At 46.2% G+C, this 22669-nt stretch overlaps 1 protein-coding gene across 1 annotated transcript; it reads left to right on the top strand.

Moving 5' to 3' along the window:
* Window positions 1-550: 550 nt before the first annotated feature.
* LOC132575491 (uncharacterized protein K02A2.6-like) lies at window positions 551-2953 on the top strand (the record flags this gene model as incomplete). Its single annotated transcript, XM_060244294.1, has 4 exons — window positions 551-1007; window positions 1080-1266; window positions 1855-2817; window positions 2920-2953. Coding segments are annotated over 4 exons (1641 nt in total), but the record flags the coding sequence as incomplete, so codon positions are not given.
* Between the last annotated feature and the right edge of the window lie 19716 nt (window positions 2954-22669).

The following is a 22669-nucleotide window of genomic DNA, read 5'->3' as shown; positions in this document are numbered from 1 at the left end:
AGACGAGGACAAAGCTCTACAAACCGGCTATTGTTCAGCAGGAAGGAAGACCACCCACGCCCCACAGGGCATGAGACACAAGACACCACCTGCATGTGCAAGCTGCGGGGGCCAGCACGAGCGAAAGACCTGCCGATTCCGGAATGCCACCTGTCGACTCTGCAACAAGAAAGGCCACATCGCCTGTGCCTGCAGATCCACATCCCGAGCACGCGTCCCGCAAAGATCTGCGCACTCCGAAGGCCAGCCAGACTTCGAGACCGACGCTCTCCACGCCCACCCATACCCGGTACAGTACCTACCCTCGCCAGTCAGGCCCTCCAAAATCCGGGTCAATGTAGGGATCGGGGGGGTGCCCTGCCAAATGGAGGTGGACTCTGGGTCAGCATCATCTATTATAGCGGCAGAGACATTTTTTAAAATCCCCACCAGGCTGAGGCCTCGTCTCAGGGACCCGGGGTTTACCTTAGTGGACTTCCAGAAGAATAAGGTGCCTATCTTGGGAGTGGGCCCGGTCCCAGTCCAATACAAGGGGTTCAAGGGCCAGATACAAGTGCTAGTGGTCAAGAATCACCTTACAAACCTTTTGGGTCTTGACTGGTTCAAGCCCCTGGGAATAGAGATCAGGGGGGTCAATAAGACTGCCGGAGTGGACTTTAACAAGGTTTGCGAAGAGTTCCCGGCCGTTTTCGATGGCACCTTGGGCTGCTACACGGGTCCCCCGGTTACACTACACCTCGACCCCACAGTGCGGCCTATTAGGCTTAAAGCGCGGCGAGTTCCATTCGCGCTCAAGCCTAAAATTGAGGAGGAACTGGATAAACTGATTGCACAGGGAATACTAGAGCCTGTCACCCACGCAACCTGGGAAACTCCCATCGTGACTCCAGTCAAGGCCAGTGGAGAAGTGCGGATTTGTGCAGACTATAAGTGCACCCTCAACAAGGCTCTTCAGGCCCACGCATATCCTGTGCCCATCATCAGCCACGTTTTAGCCACCCTAGCCGGCGCAAAAATTTTTGGCAAGTTGGACTTGGCCCAAGCTTACCAACAGCTGCCGGTGGATGAGGCCACAGCCAACGCCCAAACAATTGTGACCCACCGGGGGGCCTTTAGAGTAAAGCGGTTGCAATTTGGCGTGAGTGTGGCTCCGGGGTTGTTCCAGGAACTCATGGACTCTCTTTTAAAAGGACTTCCCGGAGTCACTCCATTCTTCGATGATGTGCTGATCGCGGCAGCCTCGCCTGAAGAATTTGCCGCCCGCCTTAGAGGAGTCCTACAACGTTTTGAAACAGCCGGCCTCAAGGTCAAACGGGGGAAGTGCCTCCTGGGCGTGGATCGGGTGGAATTCCTGGGGTTCTCCATCAATGCCCAGGGGGTCCACCCCTCCGACGCCAAGCTGCGTGCCATCAGAGATGCTCCAGTGCCCACCAACAAGCAAGAACTCCAGGCCTTCCTTGGCCTCCTAAACTTTTATCATGCTTTTCTCCCCCACAAGGCAGCGGTGGCCGAACCCCTGCACCGGCTTCTAGACAAGAACCGACCCTGGGCGTGGGGCCGCCAGCACGCTAAAGCCTTCCAGGATATCAAGGGCCTGCTGATGTCCAACTCCATCCTTGCCCATTTCGACGAGACCCTGCCCTTGGTCCTTGCATGCGACGCATCCCCTTATGGCGTGGGGGCAGTTCTGGGCCACCAACTCCCTGATGGGACCGAAGTCCCTATCGCGTACTACTCGCGGACCCTCTCGTTGGTGGAGCGGAACTACGCCCAAATCGACAAAGAAGGGTTGGCAGTCGTGGCCGGCGTCAAAAAATTTCATGATTATATCTACGGCCGGCCCTTTACCCTCTATACGGACCACAAACCCCTCTTGGGCCTCTTTGCATCGGACCGGCAGACCCCTCAGGTGTTGTCCCCACGGGTCCTCCGTTGGTCCATTTTTCTAGCCGGCTACACCTACACCCTAGTGCATCGCCCGGGCAAGGCAATGGGCCATGCTGACGCCCTGAGCCGCTTGCCCTTGCCTGACGTGGATCCTGATCCAGCCCCGGCTCATCAGATCCTACTGATGGACATGCTTCCGGACAGGCCATTGCTCGCCCGTGATGTTGCTGCCCGCTCCGCTCGTGATCCAGTCCTCTCCCGTGTCTTGGACTGGGTGGGGAGGGGGTGGCCCAAGGGCTCGACTGGGCCGGAATTTACTCCGTTTGCAGCCCGGAAAGACGAACTATCCACCCACAAAGGCTGCCTACTATGGGGCAACAGAGTCGTCATCCCCAAACCCTTGCAAGACCAAGTGCTGAGAGCCCTGCACGAGGCACACCCGGGCATAGTCCGCATGAAGGCTCTCGCACGGAGCTATGTCTGGTGGCCCGGCCTTGATGCAGAAATTGAGGCTTGGGTTAAAAGGTGCCCGACATGCCAGGTGTCAAGGCCTGACCCCCCACATGGCCCAGTGCAATCATGGGAATCCACCAAAACCCCCTGGTCAAGACTGCATATGGACTTTGCTGGCCCCTTCCATGGGCGGACTCTACTCATACTAGTGGATTCATACTCCAAGTGGTTGGAGGTGGTCCAGGTGCCCTCGCCATCGTCGCAGGCGACCATCACAGCTCTGAGGGCCATCTTTGCAACCCACGGGTTGCCGGAGACCATCGTCACCGACAACGGCACAGCATTCACATCCGCAGTGTTCCAGGATTTCTTGGCCAGGAACCTCATCAGGCACATTCGCTCTGCCCCGTTTCATCCAGCCACCAACGGCCAGGCAGAGCGGATGGTGCGCACAGCAAAGGAGGCCTTGAACCGTCTGGGCCCCTCAGACTGGCCAAAAGACATGGCATGTTTCCTAATGGCCTACCGGACCACACCCACTGCCTCCACAGGTCGCAGTCCAGCCGAACTTCTCATGGGCCGCCGCATCACCACCCTGCTGGACAAGCTGCACCCTGACCGAGCCCCAGACAGGCGACCGGCGCCGGAACACCTTAAAGCCCCCAGAGGGTTCTACCCAGGTGAGACAGTGTGGGCACGGAACTATGCCACCACTGGCCCCGCCTGGCTCCCTGGAAAGGTGGACCACGTCACCGGACTGGTCTCCTATGCAGTGGCCTTGGAGGGTGGACATCTCCTGAGGCGACACATCGACCAACTCCGAGGTCGCCTGCCTGCCGGGGAGCCAAGGTCAGAGGCTCCAGATCCGGACAACGTAAGTCCCCGAGAGCCTGACACAGAACAGGGTTCCGTGGAGCCCGCTTCGGCCCAGCAGGAGGAGACCCCCGACCGCGCAGCTGAACCCAGGTCTCCCGAGGCCGCCGTCCCAGATGTCTCCAGCTCTGCAGCCGCGGAACCACCAACCGAGTCGGAACGCCCAGTCCCCTCGGAGCTCCGATGCTCGACACGAGACCGCCGCCCTCCGGCATATCTCCAGGACTATGTCACCTGGTAGCTGGAACTATGGGGGGAGGGGTGTTGTGTCCTAGGCTCAAATGGGAGAACTGTTACTTTTGGAGGGAACTGTTACTTTTGGAGGGAAGCTGAACAAGCCAAAGCTTGTACTCCACACCAGGGTTCCAGAGAAGGCCTAAGCGTGCCCAATCAGGGGAAGGATTGAAACATAAGTAGCCAATCAACATCTAGGCTCATACTGTACCCTGATAGGCCCTTAGGGCCCTGTAAATAGCCAATCCATGTACATAGTTAAGGACCAATCAGAAGGGGGCAAGAATTGTATAAAGGAGCGGGAAGTTTGAATAGAGCTCAGTCTGTGTGTGTGTTCCTGAAGTAAAGCTTGCTGAAATCACTCTTGCTGAAATCACTCTCCAACTCTGGTCTCTTACTGCGCCGACCCCAGTACTTTACACTTTGGATCTCCGTTAAAGAGAAAAACAGGGTATAAATATCTAAATATAAATAAAAACATGCTGCAGATTGGTTGGGGGATGAAGTGGAGGCTACATGTCTCCCCCCAGTGATGTACAATATGTCCAGAATGGAAAAAGTCTAATATTTTGGCTGTATCCTCTGAAAAACAGCCAGCCAAACTACTGAAAACTCAAGTGGACAGAGGCAAATATTTTTGCTCTTATGAAACACATGAACAAACCAGATGAAATTTGTGAAGAGGAAATATCAGAGCTTTCCACATGAAAATGAGCAAGGATCATATTTCTGAGATGTCTCAACATCTTTAATTTCATGAAAAGCAATAGTACTGGTAGCAAGGAAAAACAATAATCTTCTGTTCATACGCGACTTAAGTAGGAGAGAGCAGAGTCTGTTTATAAGCAAAATTAGCATGTAGGCACAAGAAACGTTACCCTGATGCTTGAAATATTTTCCTCCCAGATGTTAATGTTTTCATGTCTCCCTTTGCAAAAACAAAAACAAAAACAACAAAAAACCCTGAACCATTTCTCCTGTCTTAGATGCATCTGGGAGGATCTCTCAGATGAGGGATACAAGGCCTTGACACTTTTATGCCAGTGTATTGGGAGGAAACCAAAGGTAAGATAAGTCTTAAAGAACATTTTATTGCCATTGAATTAAATAGGCAGTACCATTCTGAGAGAAAAAGCACTGGTGACACAGTAGGGTTCCCAGACTCCTACTGGGGGCAGGGGTTCCTCTGGTTTTGGAGTGAGCCAAATTGCCCTCTAAGAGGTTGGGGAATTAGTTTGGTGGGCAAGGAAGGCCAACGAAAGCAGGGTCAAAACCTTTGTATATAGGAGGTGGACTCCCAAGAACTCCCGTCAATAATGAGAATTTGGTAAATTAAAATAGGTTTTATTAGGAAATCACTCACAAATACAAGGCAAATATTTCACTCAGGCGATGATATCATGTTACTTATGACACTGCATGACACCCTTGACATCACCGAAAGGGACAGGCTCCCTGGAGTTTGAAAAGATTAGTGGGTCATGATGGGTTCACCTAATGCAAACCAACTTTAACAAAGAAAAAGGATTGGCCAATCTAGCATCAAATTGTCATCTACTGTAACACCATAGCTAACACAATGGGGTGATCTGTGTGACAGGATAAGTCCTCAATTGTTTCCTTGGGCTTCTCCTTTTGTATTTGGCGTTTTCCTAAATTGTTGACAGGGACAGTTTTTTATTATGTTTGGGCGTGACAGCAAGCTCTATTGTTAGCAGCTGGCTTCTTCCATCTGCATCTCGCGTCTGGAGAACGTGTTGTTCTTGCTTTACTCTTATGGCGCTGAGCAGGAACAAGATGGGTGAAGGATCTCGTCCATTATGGCTTCTGGTGAAGGCTGCTTTTGAGTGCTGTCTTCAGTTGACAGCAGCCCAGTAGCATGGCATCCTTGGGAAAGCCTGATCAGGAGACTTTCTATGCAAGTGAGGTGCACATAGTCGCAGCCATGGCTGGAACAGGCAGGAAGTCCTTTGCTGGAACACTTGCTGCTTGGCCCCATACAAAATAAAATGTCCATATCAGGCTGTTGCCCTTCTGATTGATTGAATTAAAAAAAGGCTGAGAGTTCAATATAGCAGGATGTATGTGCTTATACAGATACATTGTCCATAGCAACTAGGAGTCCAGGGAATCTGGCACCTGGGCCAGAGTGAACACAGTCCATTAAAGATGGAGGACGGAGCTCGGGCTTACATTGGGGCCTCCAACCCACCAGTACAGAGCTGGCTGGCGGGGGGGGGGGGGATCCCCACTCTAAAAAAGCTCCGTCAGCACCCAACATGTCTGGTGCAATGACCTCACCTGGAAGTGGCATCACTGTGCTGGACATGCTGCACAGGGGCACTCTAGCATGTCAGTAAAAACTCTATGACACCATCTATCCCCTGCCAGCAGTCAGGTGGGACTTGGCAACCATATGGCACAGTGCCTGCAGAAACCTTCCCTGATCTTCCCCTTCTGATCCCCAAATGTAACACCAGAATCCACGAGTCATTCATATGCATATTTATTGTAAGCATGACACTCTCTCATCCACTTACTTCCTTGCAAATTCTGTTGCTGTTGTATATATGACACATTGGGGTCACTGCCTCATCACTGTATCAGGTTCCTTATTGCATCTTCTGCATTCTCCACTGCTCATTCTCTTCTCTTGCAACCACCAATTTTTCAAGCACTTTAGCATTGGCAGCAGGAGCAATAATGCAGGTTGACTCAGCAAACTCCTTCCAAGCATCTGTGGCACTGCTTTTCAGCCTGGAAACCACTGGTCGTTCAGGGACAATTTAAGCCAGCTGTCTTACACCGGTAACTGTACTTTACCAGCTAGCACTGCCTTGTAAAAACTATTTCCCAAAGACAGATGTACAGAAGCTTACAGTTGCTGCTGTCTCTTTTTCCTCTCCCCCACTGGCTGGAGTGAGGCTCATTAGCAACATCCCAATCAGGGCTTCCAAATATAACAAAAATATTGTAACCAGGTACAGCTTCCTTTGTTCTACAGAGATCCTGACTGGCCCTAAAAGAGGCTAAAGAAGTGCAGAGTCTGAGAAACCAGCATATAATCAACCTATAATATTATATCGTTGTAAGAAAATCCCTTTTCATTTTAAGCTTTTATTTTCTTCAATATTTGTTTGGGCAAGCCTTGCAGGCTTTGCTCAGGGCAATCTTAATTGGGGGAATGTTTTGCTTTTGGATTGTTCCACCGGAATTGTCTCTTTGGCAGGTGGAGAGCTATGCAACATGATAGCTTAGTGGTTTGCTTATGACTCATGTACTTCATTTGATGTTTTCTTTTGGGTTTGGAAGCAATTTTTAAAGTTCTCCAAAGTATCTGGGTAACCTTTCGGAGTTTTGTTGTGTTATCACTCTGCTACTGAGCCGTGAATGTCTTCCTTCCAAAAACACATCTAGTTCTGTTGGATCTAAACCCTTTCAAGGATGACCTTCATTTCTTTATGTTCTCATGACACTAGACTCAGTTATATGAAATGTGGTAATGCTCTTCCTTTGGCTTGAATTGGATTGTCCATTTCCCTTGCAAACTTTAGTAACTGAATTTCAGACTGGTTTAGTTTGAAAGAGAAACAAAATGTCCACAGAAGCAAAGGTAACACAGAAACACTGGATTCTGCCACCTTTATGAAAATATCTATAGAACCATTTACAAGCATAATTACTGCTTTCCAACAGCCAACTCTAGTATTGATTATCTTCATCCAAACAAGGTATATGAATTATTTTTCATAATTCAGTCTGAATTAATAGAAGGTACAATTCTGGTTTTTTTAGTTATAAAGAAGTTGTTTGCCAAACTGACTTGGCTCTTATGAATCCTTCTTCTGTGTTAATACACTGTATTAATAGAAATCTCAGTGTTTCACTGATATTACTTTTCTATCTAACACGCTGGGGTACTTGTCCCAAGGGAGCCGTGGGAGTGGAAATACTATAAGCCATCACTGTAGAAATGATATTATGTACCATAGCTGGTAAACAAGCTAGCATATGAGGGAATCAGACTATATGAACACAGAGGGCCCCTTCAGCTAAATTTTTAGGTATATACCTCAAAATGTAAAGTATGAATGAGACAGACATTTAAAAACAGATGCATAATATTAGAACTGTTACTCCTGTTTGTTAGGAAACCCCAGCTTTATTATTGTGAAACAACCATCACAGTTATCTATGATCACTTCACATTAAATCATGATCTTTTTGCATCACTATTGCCAGCTGGAAGTTCCAAACTTCTTGTTGTCGTTAACAAATTTTGTTTTAATGTACTTTTATTTTAAGATCTTTGCCTGTGCCAGAATTTCCCCATTTGCAGCTCTGTGATCTCTAATGGTCAAGTTAAGAACCAACATTTTACTAGGAAGGGAGGAAATAATCTAGTTCATCTCAAACGTTTTGTTGATCTGGATTTGAATTAGTAGAAACAACGCCTATGTAGGATTCCAATGACATTCAACTGCAGGGAAGGCACCCTTGTTGTTCTTTATGTAATCACCTACTTAATAGCATATGTAGCTGCCTAGTACTCACTGGGGATCTACCTTATCTAGTACTTTGCCTAGCAGCAGTTCTCCATTGTTTCAGACAGGTACCCTAGCTCTGCTACCTAAGATCCTTCAGAGATAGCAGGACTGAAGCCAAGATTTTATAGTTGCACTATGTGTTTTTTCTACCACTGGCATCAGTGGATTGGGACAATCTAGGTTCAGATGGAGGGGAGGACTTTTTTTGTAGTGGAGCTCATAAAAAGTTTATTCTCCATTAATTGCCTAAGTATATGAGATATGGTTTTTTGAATCTGTAACATGCCAGACAATCACACTTAGCAAAATTCCTGGTATTTCTGCAAATGGATCCCCTCCATTTTGCAATGTGAATTAACAGCCTTATGTAAACATTGCAGTGAAAGTTTCCTTTTAAACTGCTTTTTGTCTCTCCACACCCTTATCTGATCAACAGGCATGAAATTGTTCTTCCAGATACCATAAATGTAATAGGTGTGTTGTTTTTGCTTCCTAACATTTACTTAATGAATCTAGCCATGGATTTACTGAAACAACATTTGATAAAAATGGTAAGTGATGCCTATTTTTATTGGACTGAAGTAACATTTAACCATCAGTAACAGAGATAATAAACTTGCAACACTAGCTAACTAGAAAACACATGGGAGCTGTGTGTGTGCCAATTCAAACAGAGTTTTATTAAATGCACCTGATTTTTAAGCTACCCTTCAATGTTGCCGTTTTAACACTTTAATGAGAACCAGAGTTCTAACGGAGATTTTTTGCATTAATTCAGCAAATACAGATCTGACAAGGCATATCTTTTTAATACAGAAAAGCACCGGGGAGAAAACCCTCATTTGGAAAAAAATGCCCTTAAAGTAAACATATATTCAAAAGCCATGAGTTTCCATTCCACATGTTCACAGTCTTAAGGGGAGGGGGAGCCAGCTATCAAAGCTTTCTTGAGACCTTTTATCATGGAGGCAGTGGTGTGAATTAAAAGAGCTCAAGCTGTTGACTACAGCAAGGGCCCTAGAATTACCAAATGAAGAATGTTACCTAGGAGTAGCCATTCTTCCTTTCACATCTGCAGCCACTAAAATGGCCACTTGGTCCTGGAGGAAGGGGAGCAACCCTATTACCAACGAGTTGCTGCATCCACTTTCAGCTGCCATTTCACTGAAGTGCCAGGTGCAGAAAAGATGGTGTTTTAAAGGAGACTATAGAGAAGAGAGCAATGCTCATGGTGATTGCAAACTAGTAATTGCTCACTCTGTGTTTCCTCTTTACAAGCAACTGGCTCTTTCAAGAATTATTGTCTGTTCTTTATTGTTTAAAGTGACACAGCCAAGGTTGAGGGGCTGTTTTTTTTAATTTGGAAGATGAAACCCTTTATTAAAACCCTGGCAAGGCAGCACGCAGCTTATTTCTAGAGTATGTGATTAAAGCAAGTCTCAATTTAAGCTCTGGCAACAGCCGCTCTCCATATATTAATAGGCATTGTTTAGTGTTTTCTTGTTAATCCCATCATTGCACATGAATTTACTGGATGTCTTACTGACCTAATGAGAAAGAGGGAAAAATTCAGGTGTGAAGTATTAGCATATTTGGATAACTATATGATAACTTTGAATCCCCCTTTGGAATATTCCAGGTGGAAACAGAATGGCCAAACTAAGTCAGCTACTGTTGCTATTGTTTATAGCCCTTTTCATATCGGCGCGTGCGTGTGCAGAGTGAGGAACAGAGATATGTACAATAGTGAGCTCCGGTAAGAAGGTGAGCCACACACCAGCACCTAGTATTAAAACAGTGTATTTACAGAATATATACAAAGTAACTAGTGCAGTGACAAACATAGATCTGAGCGACAAAGTGCTCCGCCAGCATCACCTCTCGAGTGAGAGAACTATACACAGGCAATGCAGTCCTTATATATGTACATCAGCCAATCAAGGCAGTCCATATTCTTGCTGACTCCAGCAGGTACTTTCCCTTAGTCATTGTCCAGCCAGAACCGGCTTGCTGACAAGGTTACTCTGACCTGACCTGTCAGATAGATCCACCTGCTGGCTTGTTGCTCCTGTCATGCTGTGTAAAGGAGGACTCCACACACACACCTCCTAGTCCGACGTACACAGCATATTCAGGCATTTTACAACACTTACAACTTTTACAATGTCTGCAATGTTCATTCACATGCATCTACATTGTTCACCAGTCAGCAGTATTATCATCATACTTTTTGCACTTTGTCATTTTTCCCTTTCAACCCAGGTACTCATTTTCATCATAGTCCTCGTCTGACATTGAGTTCTGATGCTTTGTCTCAGACTCCCTTTGTCGTGCCTCATGCTCTGCACACCAAGCCTGCCATACTGCTGCTTTCTTCTTTAACATCTCTTTAAACCCTTCAGGCTCAGGCACAGTAACCAGCATTATTTCTGGACACCTATATCTCGCAGGAGGAATGCCTTTCATTGTTCTGGAGGACACCCGTGTACTGGGCCCACTTGTTACCACCTCCTGACCTGGAGATTTCGGCTCTTGTTTTATCTCTTTTTGCTCTGCCCCAAAACTGTTATCTGCACACGGCAGCAAAACAGTTGCGCTCTCAGAGCCGTGCAGTCTTGGCTAGCTGCGCTGTTCATTAAAATTAGCAGAACGGCTGTAGGTGATTTTTGCCCTCTTATCACAAAACCGATAAGCTTTAGTTCCTGGCTCGTAGCCCAGGAAAGTCAAGCAAACCGCCCGGTCACCTCCCTTTCTTCTGTTCTTTAAGGGAATATTAACCCATGCCTGGGTACCAAATACCTTCAAAAACTTTATGTTAGGCAGCTCTCCATACAACCTTCTATAAGGTATGTCACACGTAGCCCTAGTCCAAACTCTATTGTATGTATAAACTGCAGAATTCATGGCTTCTGCCCAATACACAAATGGTAGACTAGCATCCTCCAACATTGCATACATGTATCCCTGGAGGATGGCACCATGCCTCTCTGCTAGCCCATTCTCCTGTGGGGTTGCAGGGTTTGCTAGTCTCTGAGCAATCCCTCTGCTCTCTAGCCAATGTTTGAAGTTATTGGAGGTAAACTCTCCTCCACGGTCTGATTGAACGGCTTTTATCTTTAAGTCTAGCTGCCTTTCCACAGCTTTTGCCCACTGTGTGAAACATTTATACACATCCGACTTATGTTCCATTGCAAACACCCATGAGAACCTTGAGTGGTCGTTGGTTACCACTAAACAGAACCGTTTCCCCGAATGGCTCTTGGGAAAAGGGCCCAGGACATCTAGATAAAGTAGTTCTAGAGCCTGTTTAGTCTCCCTAGTGCTTTGCTTTGCCACAGCACAAGCCTTGCTTTTTGTCTTTTTACAGACTTGGGAGTCTAAAAAGCATTTACACGGCTTGACTTTCACATCTGGCATCATTTGCAGGGTTTTCTTTAGGGCGTGAAACCCACAGTGCCCCAGCCTACGATGAATTAGGTGAATGCACCTGTCATGCACTGGCATGTTGGTGACCTGAGCTGCATGGATAGATTCACTTCTAATCACATACACATTCTCAGCCCTGATGCCAGTAGCCAGCAACTTCCCCCCACCTCCAAGAATCTTACAACATTCCTTTTTAAACAGTACTTCAAAGCCATCATCAATCAAAGTACTGACACTAAGTAAGTTCAATCTTAGAGTGGGAACACACAATACATTTTGGAATGTGCACCTTAACAAGGGAAAATCAACACTCCCAACACATTCCACAGCAGCAGATGACCCACCAGCTAATCGCACGTGGGAGAGATTGGAGTTTTCAATATCTTTCAGCAGGCTTTTCTCATAACAGAGATGACTTGTAGCACCGGAGTCTAAAATCCACTGCGACCCGGCACTTGCTGCTGATGACGTGACCAGCTGGGCTTCCTCCTCACGGCTGCTTGTGGTCTTCTGTCTCCGCTGCCCCTGACGACATTGCCTCCCTGCCTCGGGACAGGCACGCAAGAGGTGCGATGCAGATCCACATCTGTAGCAACGCCTCACTGCCAACGCTCTTGGCTCCAACTCAGGCTTTGGCTGCCTGCCAGCAGCACAAACCGGCTCCTGCCTTGACACTTTCCCAGACGCTCCTGCAGACACACGGTCACCAGCCGACACTCCTGGATGGATTACAGCTGCAATTCGCTCCTGGAAATCATAAAGATGCGCACACATATACTCCATGGTTAGTGCAGCCACGTCCACCGTCTCCAACGAGGTAATGAGCGGCGAGAACTCCGGCAGTAGAGATGATAACAGTATGTACGCCCTATCATCATCAGCAATAATTTTACCCCGGGTCTCAAGTTCAACAAAACAGTCTGTTAAGTTTTTGATGTGCTGCCTCACACACCCTCCAGCCGGCATCAGCATGCGGAACATCTTGCGCGTCAAGGCCATTAGGGAGCCTGCAGTAGTTCTAACATACACACCACTGAGTGCATCCCACGCAGCCTTTGCAGAGTCCTTGCCACGCACATAGAAAAGTTGGTCATCTCCAACAGCCAGCACTATATTAGCAAGTGCTTTTTCAGCCAACACAGTCTCGGCTGGAGATAATGCAGCAGGGGGGTTACTCACGTATAGCCACTGACCCTCACGCTTCAGGAAGTGCTCCATCATATATATATGAAGCTGCCTTATACTGAATCAGACCCTTGGTCCATCAAAGTCAGTATTGTCTCCTCAGACTGGCAGCGGCTCTCCAGGGTCTCAGGCTGAGGTTTTTCACACCTATTTGCCTGGACCCTTTTTTGGAGATGCCAGAGATTGAACCTGGGACCTTCTGCTTCCCAAACAGATACTCTACCACTGAGCCACCGTCCCTCCCATCCTCAGGCTCCAAACTGCATAGTTGGCAGACGTGAGTTTCTCCACGGCCACGGCAAGCTGTTGCTGAGCCATCTCACTGACTCCTCTAGACAGCTGGCTGCCGTCCTCCCCCTCGCTCTCAGACAGAGATAGCTGGAAATCTTTGTCTTTGTCCTCCACAGCGTCTCTCACCTCCGGCTCCTCCACAACGTCCGGACAGCTCTCAACACTCTCAACACTCCTCTGCGCGGCGGAAGCGTGCTGGGCCCATAACCCTATTGGTGCATGCGTGTGCAGAGTGAGGAACAGAGAAATGTACAATAGTGAGCTCCGGTAAGAAGGTGAGCCACACACCAGCACCTAGTATTAAAACAGTATATTTACAGAATATATACAAAGTAACTAGTGCAGTGATAAACATAGATCTGAGCGACAAAGTGCTCCGCCGGCATCACCTCTCGAGTGAGAGACCTATACACAGGCAATGCAGTCCTTATATATGTACATCAGCCAATCAAGGCAGTCCATATTCTTGCTGACTCCAGCAGGTACTTTCCCTTAGTCATTGTCCAGCCAGAACCGGCTTGCTGACAAGGTTACTCTGACCTGACCTGTCAGATAGAGCCACCTGCTGGCTTGTTGCTCCTGTCATGCTGTGTAAAGGAGGACTCCACACACACCGACATTTCAGACCTTATGTCAATAGAGTACTGGGAGTCTGGCAACTGTGCATATTGGGAGTGCACTGTACACATGATCCTGCTGATATGTGCAGTTCCCTGAACCAGGGAAATAGACATAGTTTGCAATTGTGTACAGCTTTAGTATTTATGAACCAAACTCTGGCAAATCCAGCACACACCAAAGCACATGCGTCACCTCTATTCAGAAGGCCATCAGTAACTTCTGCCACTGAACTGGGTATCTCATAGTGCTCAGCTGATACTGTGGGTTATTTGTGGGTGAGGGAGTATAAAGAGACAACACAACACAACCAAGTCCAAACTAACAAGAATAGAGGCAGTTCATGCAGTTCATTTCAACAGAAAAACAGAAACGTAATGTTTGTAGATGCTCCTGGGTGCTGTAGAAAAACTTTAATCAGACTCAGCTTCACATATTGTCTGGGAATGGAGTGAAATGTAGTGTTGTTGCTTGGGCTAAAATGGTAATGATAACAACAAGAACCATACCAAATCAATTAAAGTTGCCATTTATGATAACAGAAAAGTCACCATCCTCTATAGTACAGAAGGAAAACCTCTCTGGATGGGATCCAGGACAAATTTTCTACTTGTACTAAGCCTTGTATAAGTGGAAATGCAAGGGGAAAAAACCCAGTGGTAACCTCTTGTGTAAAGTCAGTCTTGTTGAATGCCCACTCGTGTTTCACTTACATGAGATTTTGTGCAATTAGTTTCTAGGCACTATAATATACAAGTGGGAACCTGCAAGGACTTGCAGGGGGTATCTCATTACCCCTCCCATGCACTTCCTCTTTCCCTTTCCTGAAAGCCTCTTTCCCTGTTTCTATCTCCCTTTCCCAGCCACCCAACTCACATCTGCTCTTTGTCTTCAGGCCTCCCTTCAGCAACCTCTACCTAGGAAAACTATGGCCTGATTGTGCTGCCCCTAGGCCAAGTCTATTTGCATGGTAGGAAATCCCCCAAAGACTTCACCCTGTACTCCCCTCCCCACACTATTTCCTCTTTCTCTCCCCCTGGTAATCCCAATATCCTCTCGCCTGCCCTGCCTCATTCTTACCTTTTATCCGTCTCTCATCTTCAGAGAACTACCTTTATCGTTTTACATCTTCAGCTATATTTATTATATTTATACCCCATCTTTCTCCACAGTGGGGACCAAAGCAGCCTACATTATTCTCCTCACCTCCTTTTTTTCTCCTTACAACAACCCTGTTGTGAGAACAAGACCCCTAATTTCAGAACATCGTAGTCACCCATTTGGTTGCCAGGGTGCCTGGAGATCAACTCACACACATCTGCCAGGAGAACATGGGTTTTGTCTACCAGAATGTAAGGGACTTATGTGAATACTAACAGCCACAATGTTGCAGCAGCACTCCGTGTCTCTGGAAGAGTGCTAAACAGGAGGAAAGATGGGTTTCCAGTCGCTCCGTGCGGTCACCATTTTGGCCGTTGCAGTGGAAGAAGTTGCGCTGCCTGGAACTGTCCAGGCAAGTGGATTCCATCTATTGTCACCTTTTAGATAAGTTTTTATAGCCTTTTAATCACCTCCACCCCAATAATTTCTCCCATTCTTTCCCTTAATGGTCATCCTGGAGCCTCCCCCTTTGGCCCATTGTTACCTGGAAGTCCAATCAGGTAACCAGGGCCAGGTCTACTCATTGGCCAGGTATGGGCATCCAATCAGGTGTCCCCAATAAACTGGCTATTGGCTACCGCATAAGTCCAGCACTTATGGTCATTGCGGAGACTCCCCTTTTTCTGAGGTCATGTACCAGCTGACCACCTGTCATCCTCCCCTGTACTTCCTACCCCCTATGCGCTCAAGGTAGTCCTTATAACCACAGTCCCAACTCCCCACAAACGTACATCTAGCAGTACCCCATTCCTGCTGTTTAGATACATCCCCGATTCTTGGCCAGTTGTGGGACCCCTTCCCCCTAGTCCTTGTTTGTCGCCATTGGAGCCTTCCTTGAAGACTACGATCGGTAATTATCACCCTGTTTGTCCATCCTTATGTTACCTCTATCCATTTCTCTCTATTTTTATTAGGTCTGTATGTATGTTATTTGAGAGCGTTTTCACACTGACCTTACTCGGGAGCGACGTCCCTCTTCACCGCGCAGCATCTGCGCGCATTTCGCACTAATTGCTCCACAGAACCTGGAAGAGCCGCAAAGTCCCATGGCTTTTGCGTTGCAAATGTAAACTGGGTTTTGGCCAGTTTACATTTGCGACGCAAAAGCCGCGGGACTTTGCAGCTCTTCCAGGTTCTGCGGAGCAATTAGTTGCGAAATCCGCGCAGACGCTGCGCAGTGAAGAGGGACGTCGCTCCCGAGTAAGGTCAGTGTGAAAACGCCCTGAGTCTATTGTCTTGTATGTGTGTTCTATATTTTCTGTAATAAATTCATGATTGTTTTACTTAATTAGTGTCCTTGGTAAATTTAGCAATAATTTCTGGAAGTGGATTCCTGTATACATAGATTCTAGATCCTTTTTAAGCCAAAGGTGCCCACCTGTCAATTCCTCAACCTCTTTTGAGGACATTTTGGCTTACACTGTGAGGTAGGTTAACCTGAAAGTATATGACTGACCCCAAATCACCCAGTGAGCTTCCACAGCAAGATGGGAATTTGAACCTGAGTCTCCTAGACCAGGGGTGTCAAATGGGGCAGAACCGGCCCGCCCAGAACTTTAATTAGGCCTGCAGTGCTGTTTTCTCCCTCTTCTTCCCTCTCCTGTCCTCAACCATTTAAACTCCAAGGCTGCCGAAGTTCCCAGCTACTTCTTTGTCTTTGCTGGCTGCAGCAGTAAGCAAAGCTGCAAAGAACATGCAGAGTGGATTTTCCATTAAGGTCTCTGGGCCCAGATAGTCTATCTGGGCCCAGAGACCTTAATGGAAAATCCATGCCATGTTTTCCTTGCAACTTTGTCTGTGCTGCAATGTGTTTCAATAGAGTGAAGCTCAGAATCACTTTTCAGCATTCCTGTGGCCAGCTGAAACTTATTTTTGCTGGAGTTGTGCCCTAGCAAATAAGGGGTTGATGTTTTGAGCCAGCTTGTCTCTGCTGAATGGACCTGGTGCCTAATGAGTACTCTAACCTGGGATCCCACAACCAAAGGGGGATATTACACTGGAGAGCCATTGCCAAACTGAGTAGACGTGGGTGGGGGGAGAAGCTTGCAATGCCCAGCCAGTTCATGTTTTCCAAGGCTCAGAACATGTTATGTTTTTTTTAATTTCTGTTGTGATCCTTGTGCTATTACGTGATGTTTTATTTCAAAAATTGCGTTGCCAAATCCCACTATTCCCCCACCTTTCCATTTTAAACAAAATATTGCAAGAGGTTTAAGCATGTGTGTATTTTAAGTTTAAAATATCGTTAATTGTGTTTGTTTGAGTCCTTTATAAAGTTTATATCTTCACTACCTGGCATTACATTTTATGACACATATGGCCCCACAAGTCCCATTTATGTCAGATCTGGCCTTCCTAACAAATGAATTAGATACCCCTGTTGTAGACCCTTCTCTGAAGTTCTATTGCTACACCATGCTGGCTTCCATAGGGTGGCTGCTGCTGAGCAGTAGCAAGCAGTCAGGCCTAGTTGACAGATCTCGAATTGAACACCATCTACCAGTCCAATATCTCCAGGTGGGCAGCTGTGTTGGTCTGAAGCAATAGAACAAACTAGGATTCCAGTAGCAACTTTAAGACCAACAAAGTTCTATTCAGAATGTGAGGTTTTATATGCATGCATACTTCTTCAGACAAGCAAAGAAGAAGTATGTCTTCTTGTCTGAAGAAGTATGCTTGTGCAACACCAAATGACAACTGGATCAAATTACATTATTAGACCAAAATTTTAAAATCATCATTTTATCTTTTGTGATACTCTTTAAGTTTTATTTCTGGAACATTAAAAGCAAGGCATTACATAAAGGTACCTTTAAGCACCTGATTCTATCTTTCAGCAGGTGGAGACGTTTCAGCTTTAATATGAACCTTTATGGTGCACAGCATTGATGGTGACAATCTCAAACCAGGTGCTGGCAAGTCTTTGCCAAGAGTGTCAAATTCTACTTGCCTTCTTAGTATAAAACAGTTTAACTGACATTTCTAAGGGTCTTGTTATACATCACATGACACACGCAATGCACATAATCAGGGAGGTGGCTGAGTAAAGTTCCTGTCAAAGTTTCTGTTCTGTCTCTTTTATGGTTGGTATGCAGAAGTTGGAGATGAGTCACACTATCCTCACATAAAGAGGCTGATAAGAGCAGGGGGGCTGTTCTTCCTGTTGTTTTCTCCAATTGATAAGGAAATTGTGTACTTCATTGGAACCAAAAGAATAATACTTTTGTTTTTAGCAGCAAATACAGAAATACAGTGATATAGAGATCACATACAGATATATTAAAGTTTTTAAAGTATTGTAATTTTTATGAAAGATGATGTTTTAAGTCCCAAAATCAAGACCTCTGGCAGGCATAGCAATAAGTCCTCTCAATGTCTCTAATTAGCACAGGTAATTAGAGTTTAAAAGTAGCCCCGTGGCACAGAGTGCACATTAGACCCATTCAGTCCGGTTTTCGCCCGGGACATGGGACGGAGACGGTACTGGTCACCCTCTTGGATGATCTCCTAAGACATCTGGATCACCAGCTGCTGTCACACCACCCTGCCGACATGGGGATTCAAGGCTCTGCCCTTCAATGGTTTACCTCTTTTCTCCAAGGTCGGGGACAGAGGGTGGCAGTGGGGGAGAAGTCGTCTCATAGACACCCACTAATGTGTGGGGTACCTCAGGGGGCGGTTCTTTCCCCACTACTCAACCTGTATATACGCCCCTCACCCAGATTGTCTGGAGTTATGGGCTGGGATGTCACCAATATGCGAATGACAACCAGCTCTACCTCCTGATGGGCGGCCAGGCTGACTGTGTACCAGAAAATCTGGATCAGGCATTACAAGGTGCTGTGAAATGGCTCAGACAAAGTCGACTGAAACTGAATCCAGCAAAGATGGGGGTTCTATACCTAAGCTGAGGTGGCCTGGGAAGGGAGATCCCTTTACCAGCCTTCAATGGGGTGCCTTTAGTACCAGCTTCGAAGGTCAAGAGTTTAAGGGTTCTCCTGGAGCCTTCATTATCTATGGAGGCCCAGGTGGCAGCCACTGCCAGATCTGCATTCTATCATCTTAGGCAGATAAGACAGTTGGCTCCATACCTGGAGCACAGCAACTTGGATACAGTAATCCATGCAATGGTCACCTTGAGAATAGACTACTGTAACACCCTCTACATGGGGCTGCACTTGACTCAGACCCGGAAGTTGCAACTGTTGCAAAATGCTGCAGCCAGGTTGGTATTGGAGCTGCCTTTATGGGTGCACATCCAACCTGTACTGGAGACATTGCACTGGTTGCCTGTAGTGTTTCAAGCCCAGTTTAAAGTGCTGATCATGACCTTTAAAGCCCTATATGGCTTGGGACCTGTCTACCTCCGGGACCACCATTCCCCAAACAAGCCCCAGAGAGCACTACGATCAAATTTGTTAAATCTATTAAAGATCCCCAGGCTAAAGGATGCCCGTCTGACCACTATAAGGGCAAGAGCCTTCTCCGTGGCTGCGCCTGTCCTCTGGAATGCCCTCCCTGAGGAGACTAGGGCCCTGTGGGATTTATCACAATTCCAAAGGCCTATAAGACATATCTGTTCAGGCAGGCTTTTAATAATTAACTGGAGATACTCTTAACATCTATAGGAGTGTGTACTATTCACCCCACAGAATCAACATAAATTATTTTAAACCAGATAGAATGCCATCTAAATTGTATTTAAATTGTTTTAATATTTTAATGTTTTAATAGTGTTTTATTGGTATAAGTGAATCTGTCATCAAATTGTGACTGTTGTTAGCAGCCCTGAGCCCATTTGGGGAGGGCGGGATATAAGTGCAATCAATCAATCAATCAATCAAGAGTGGTAAAGCTGCCGTACTGCAGTCCAAGCTCTCTGCTCACACCCTGAGTTTGATCCCAGAGGAAGCTGGGTTCAGGTAGCCAGCTCAAGGTTGACTCGGCCTTCCATCTTTCCGAGGTTGGTAAAATCAGTACCCAGCTTGCTGGGTGGGAGGGAGTGTAGATGACTAGAGAAGGCAATGGCAAACCACCCCATAAAAAGTCTGCCGTGAAAACGTCATAATGCAACATCACCCCCAGAGTCAGAAACAACTGGTGTTTGCACAGGGGACTACCTTTACCTTTTAAATTAGAGTTTAGTTAAAATCATGGCTTTTGGGGGGGAAACGCGGTGGAACAGAGTTCTGGAACCTCTTCATAGAAACAAAATTATGAAAAAAACCTGCAAGTGTTGGTGGCCACAGGTCCACACTCTAGTTTCTGATGCCATTTTAGAAGCATTGGTAAATTACCATAAGGCCCTGGTCTGGATTGGGCACTTGGCACAGCAGCCCGCTCTGCTGCTTATCTTTTCAGATGCCGATTCTCAAAAATAAACTATCCTTAAAAATTTGTTTAAAGCTCAGTTCAGTATGAGTCTTTGAGGGCCACTAGGGTTCACTTAGCTGCCAGCTGGCGGCTGCATATCAAAAGAAGTGTGTTGCCCTTTGGGGCCAGCAGAATATCTTGACCAGCCCAGTTTTCTTTATATATATATAGCATGTGTGAATGTGTACATGTGAATGTGCACGTGCACACCTGGAACTCATGGGAACCTCTGGTGACTGACCCCTACTGGAGACCTGGAGGATATTCAGGAAGGGGACTGAATAAAACCTGCCCCCACCCCCACCTCCCAACTCCTGGTAATCCTTGAAGGGTTCCCATATAGTAAATCCAAGTACTTGCCAGAGTCAACCCTATTTAGATTCCGAGATCTGATGAGAATAGGCTTGCCTAGTCTATCCAGGCCAGAGCAACCAGGCCAGTTTTCTTGAATAAATTCCATCTCAGCATTTGGGGTTGCTCTTTCTGAATATTTCTTCTTATTTGCAGTCTTTATCTCCAAAGTAAGCATTCTCTTCAGCCAAAACCCAGATGAAGTCTGGTTGTAAATTATAGCCTTGCCTATATTCATATTGGCAAAAGTCTATTTTACTGTTCTGATTCCCACTTTTTTATTCTGAGTAATTGGCTAACATCATGGAACAAGCGAAGGTTAGCCTCTTTAAGCCCTGCATCTTTTGGTCTGCCACAATGATTCCCTAATCCAATTCTGGCTCTTTGACAAAGTGAAAAGCAAATGCCAAAGTTATACACAATAAGGCAATAAATTCTGAGTGCAAATAAAAGTTTGTTTTTAAATAATAATAATAATAAACACCTAAGGGGGTTTAGAGTGCTACATTCCACTCAAATGCCTAGCCTTTAGAACTCAAGAAATATAATTTTTTCTCAAGAATCCAATACTTTATTGTTATTGAAGATGGCATTTAGTGCTGCCTTTATTTTTTATTTTGTGATGGAGAGCTAGAGAGAATATTGCCTTCACATCACCCCATATGGCAGTATTTTTGACAGACTATGGCTGGATCCAGACTAAATATTACAACAGCAGAATGGATCTTTATGACCTCCCGCTCCCACTGCAGCCCACTAATTTCCATGAAATTCTGCTCTTAAGGAATAACAGGAGGAGGTCTGCAGTGAGAAGGAGGTATTGGTGGAAACTGCAGATTTAGGCTGGATCCAATCCTTTGAATGCTGTCCACAGCAACAACAGTGATTACTTAGGTTACCTTATTTAATGTAGTGATACAATTCAGTTATAGTAAATCCAAGGTTTTCAGGTGCAGAGTCTTAATTAAGTACAAGATGGAGACTTGGGCAACTAATGGTTGGTCCACAGTACCAATTGTATGATTCTAGAATTCTGAAAAACCAGCTGCAGCATATCTAAAGCTGAATGAGGACCAGGGGTTGCTTTGTAGAAAAATAGGTGGTGGAGCTCATTAGCATAACTCATTAGCATATGCCCCCCTCCCAGCCAAAAGCAACCCAATGCAAGAAATGAGAGCCCTGGGTGAGTGTGGCCTGCTTGGGCTGGCTAGAGATCTCTGTGCGGCTCAAAAGGCCAGCAAGTCACCTGCCACCGAAAATCACATGAGAAGTGGAGAAAGGGTGGTGCAGGCTTCTCCAAGGGTTAATGAGGGCTGCTGGGGGGGGGGGGGAGTGGCAAAACTCCTGGTGCCTGGCTGCCTGCCTGCCTGCTCTTCTAATCCAGGGATTGTTATGCAGCTGCACCTACTATTCAATGGACAAAGTAGGTAGGTGGGGAGGAAGAGGGGGAACTATCAGAAAGATTCAGGAGCTGCGCTCTTGTGAGCTCCTGCTGAATCTGAGGCCTGATGAGGACCATGGCCAGATTCCAAAAAAAGAGCCTTCCACAACCTTGAGCTGACTTTTTCATTTCTTAAGGCTTTATGGGCCACTTTATTTCCAATGTAAGAGTTTATAGCAGTAGCAGTTCACTGCATGGCACACTGGAAGCAGATATAGGTAGCCATTCAAAGGAGAAAACAAATCAAAAAATCCCCTTGGCTAGTGCAGTCCTCTCATATAATCCTCAGTCACTGCATGCCCCTTTTATTCATTCTTTACAGTACAAAATTTGCCAAGGTTGATTACTGTTATTGAAACTAAAATCTCCATGTTGGGGGGTGGAAAGGATAAACCTATCTATATCTAGATAGGGTTTGTAGAATCTTTCGGGCTCAAGTGCCGTGTTCTACTGGAGAAAGTTTTTCTTCCAGACGTTTCGTTCTCTATCCATCGTCTGGAAGAAAAACTTTCTCCAGTAGAACACGGCACTTGAGCCTGAAAGTTTCTACAAACCCTAATGATGTTACCAGCCATGAAAACCTGAAATCTTTGATATATCTAGATAGATAATTGGTACTGTGGACCAACCATTAGGGGGAGGTATTTGTGAGTTTCCTGCATTCTGCAAGAGGTTGGACCCTGGAGGTCCCTTCCAACTCTATGATTCTATGATCACAGGATCCACAGAAATCAGATTAGGACTGGAGAGATCAGGGTTCAAATCCCTAACTGGGAGAAGAGTCCTGAGCTTCTTAAATGAAGGTTTTGTCAGTGTTAGAGGGTTGCAC

Source organism: Heteronotia binoei, chromosome 7 (assembly GCF_032191835.1).
Source record: "Heteronotia binoei isolate CCM8104 ecotype False Entrance Well chromosome 7, APGP_CSIRO_Hbin_v1, whole genome shotgun sequence".
In the NCBI taxonomy this organism is placed as follows: domain Eukaryota; kingdom Metazoa; phylum Chordata; class Lepidosauria; order Squamata; family Gekkonidae; genus Heteronotia; species Heteronotia binoei.
Note: the sequence above shows the minus strand (reverse complement) of the source record. Positions and strands in the feature narration are given on the sequence as shown.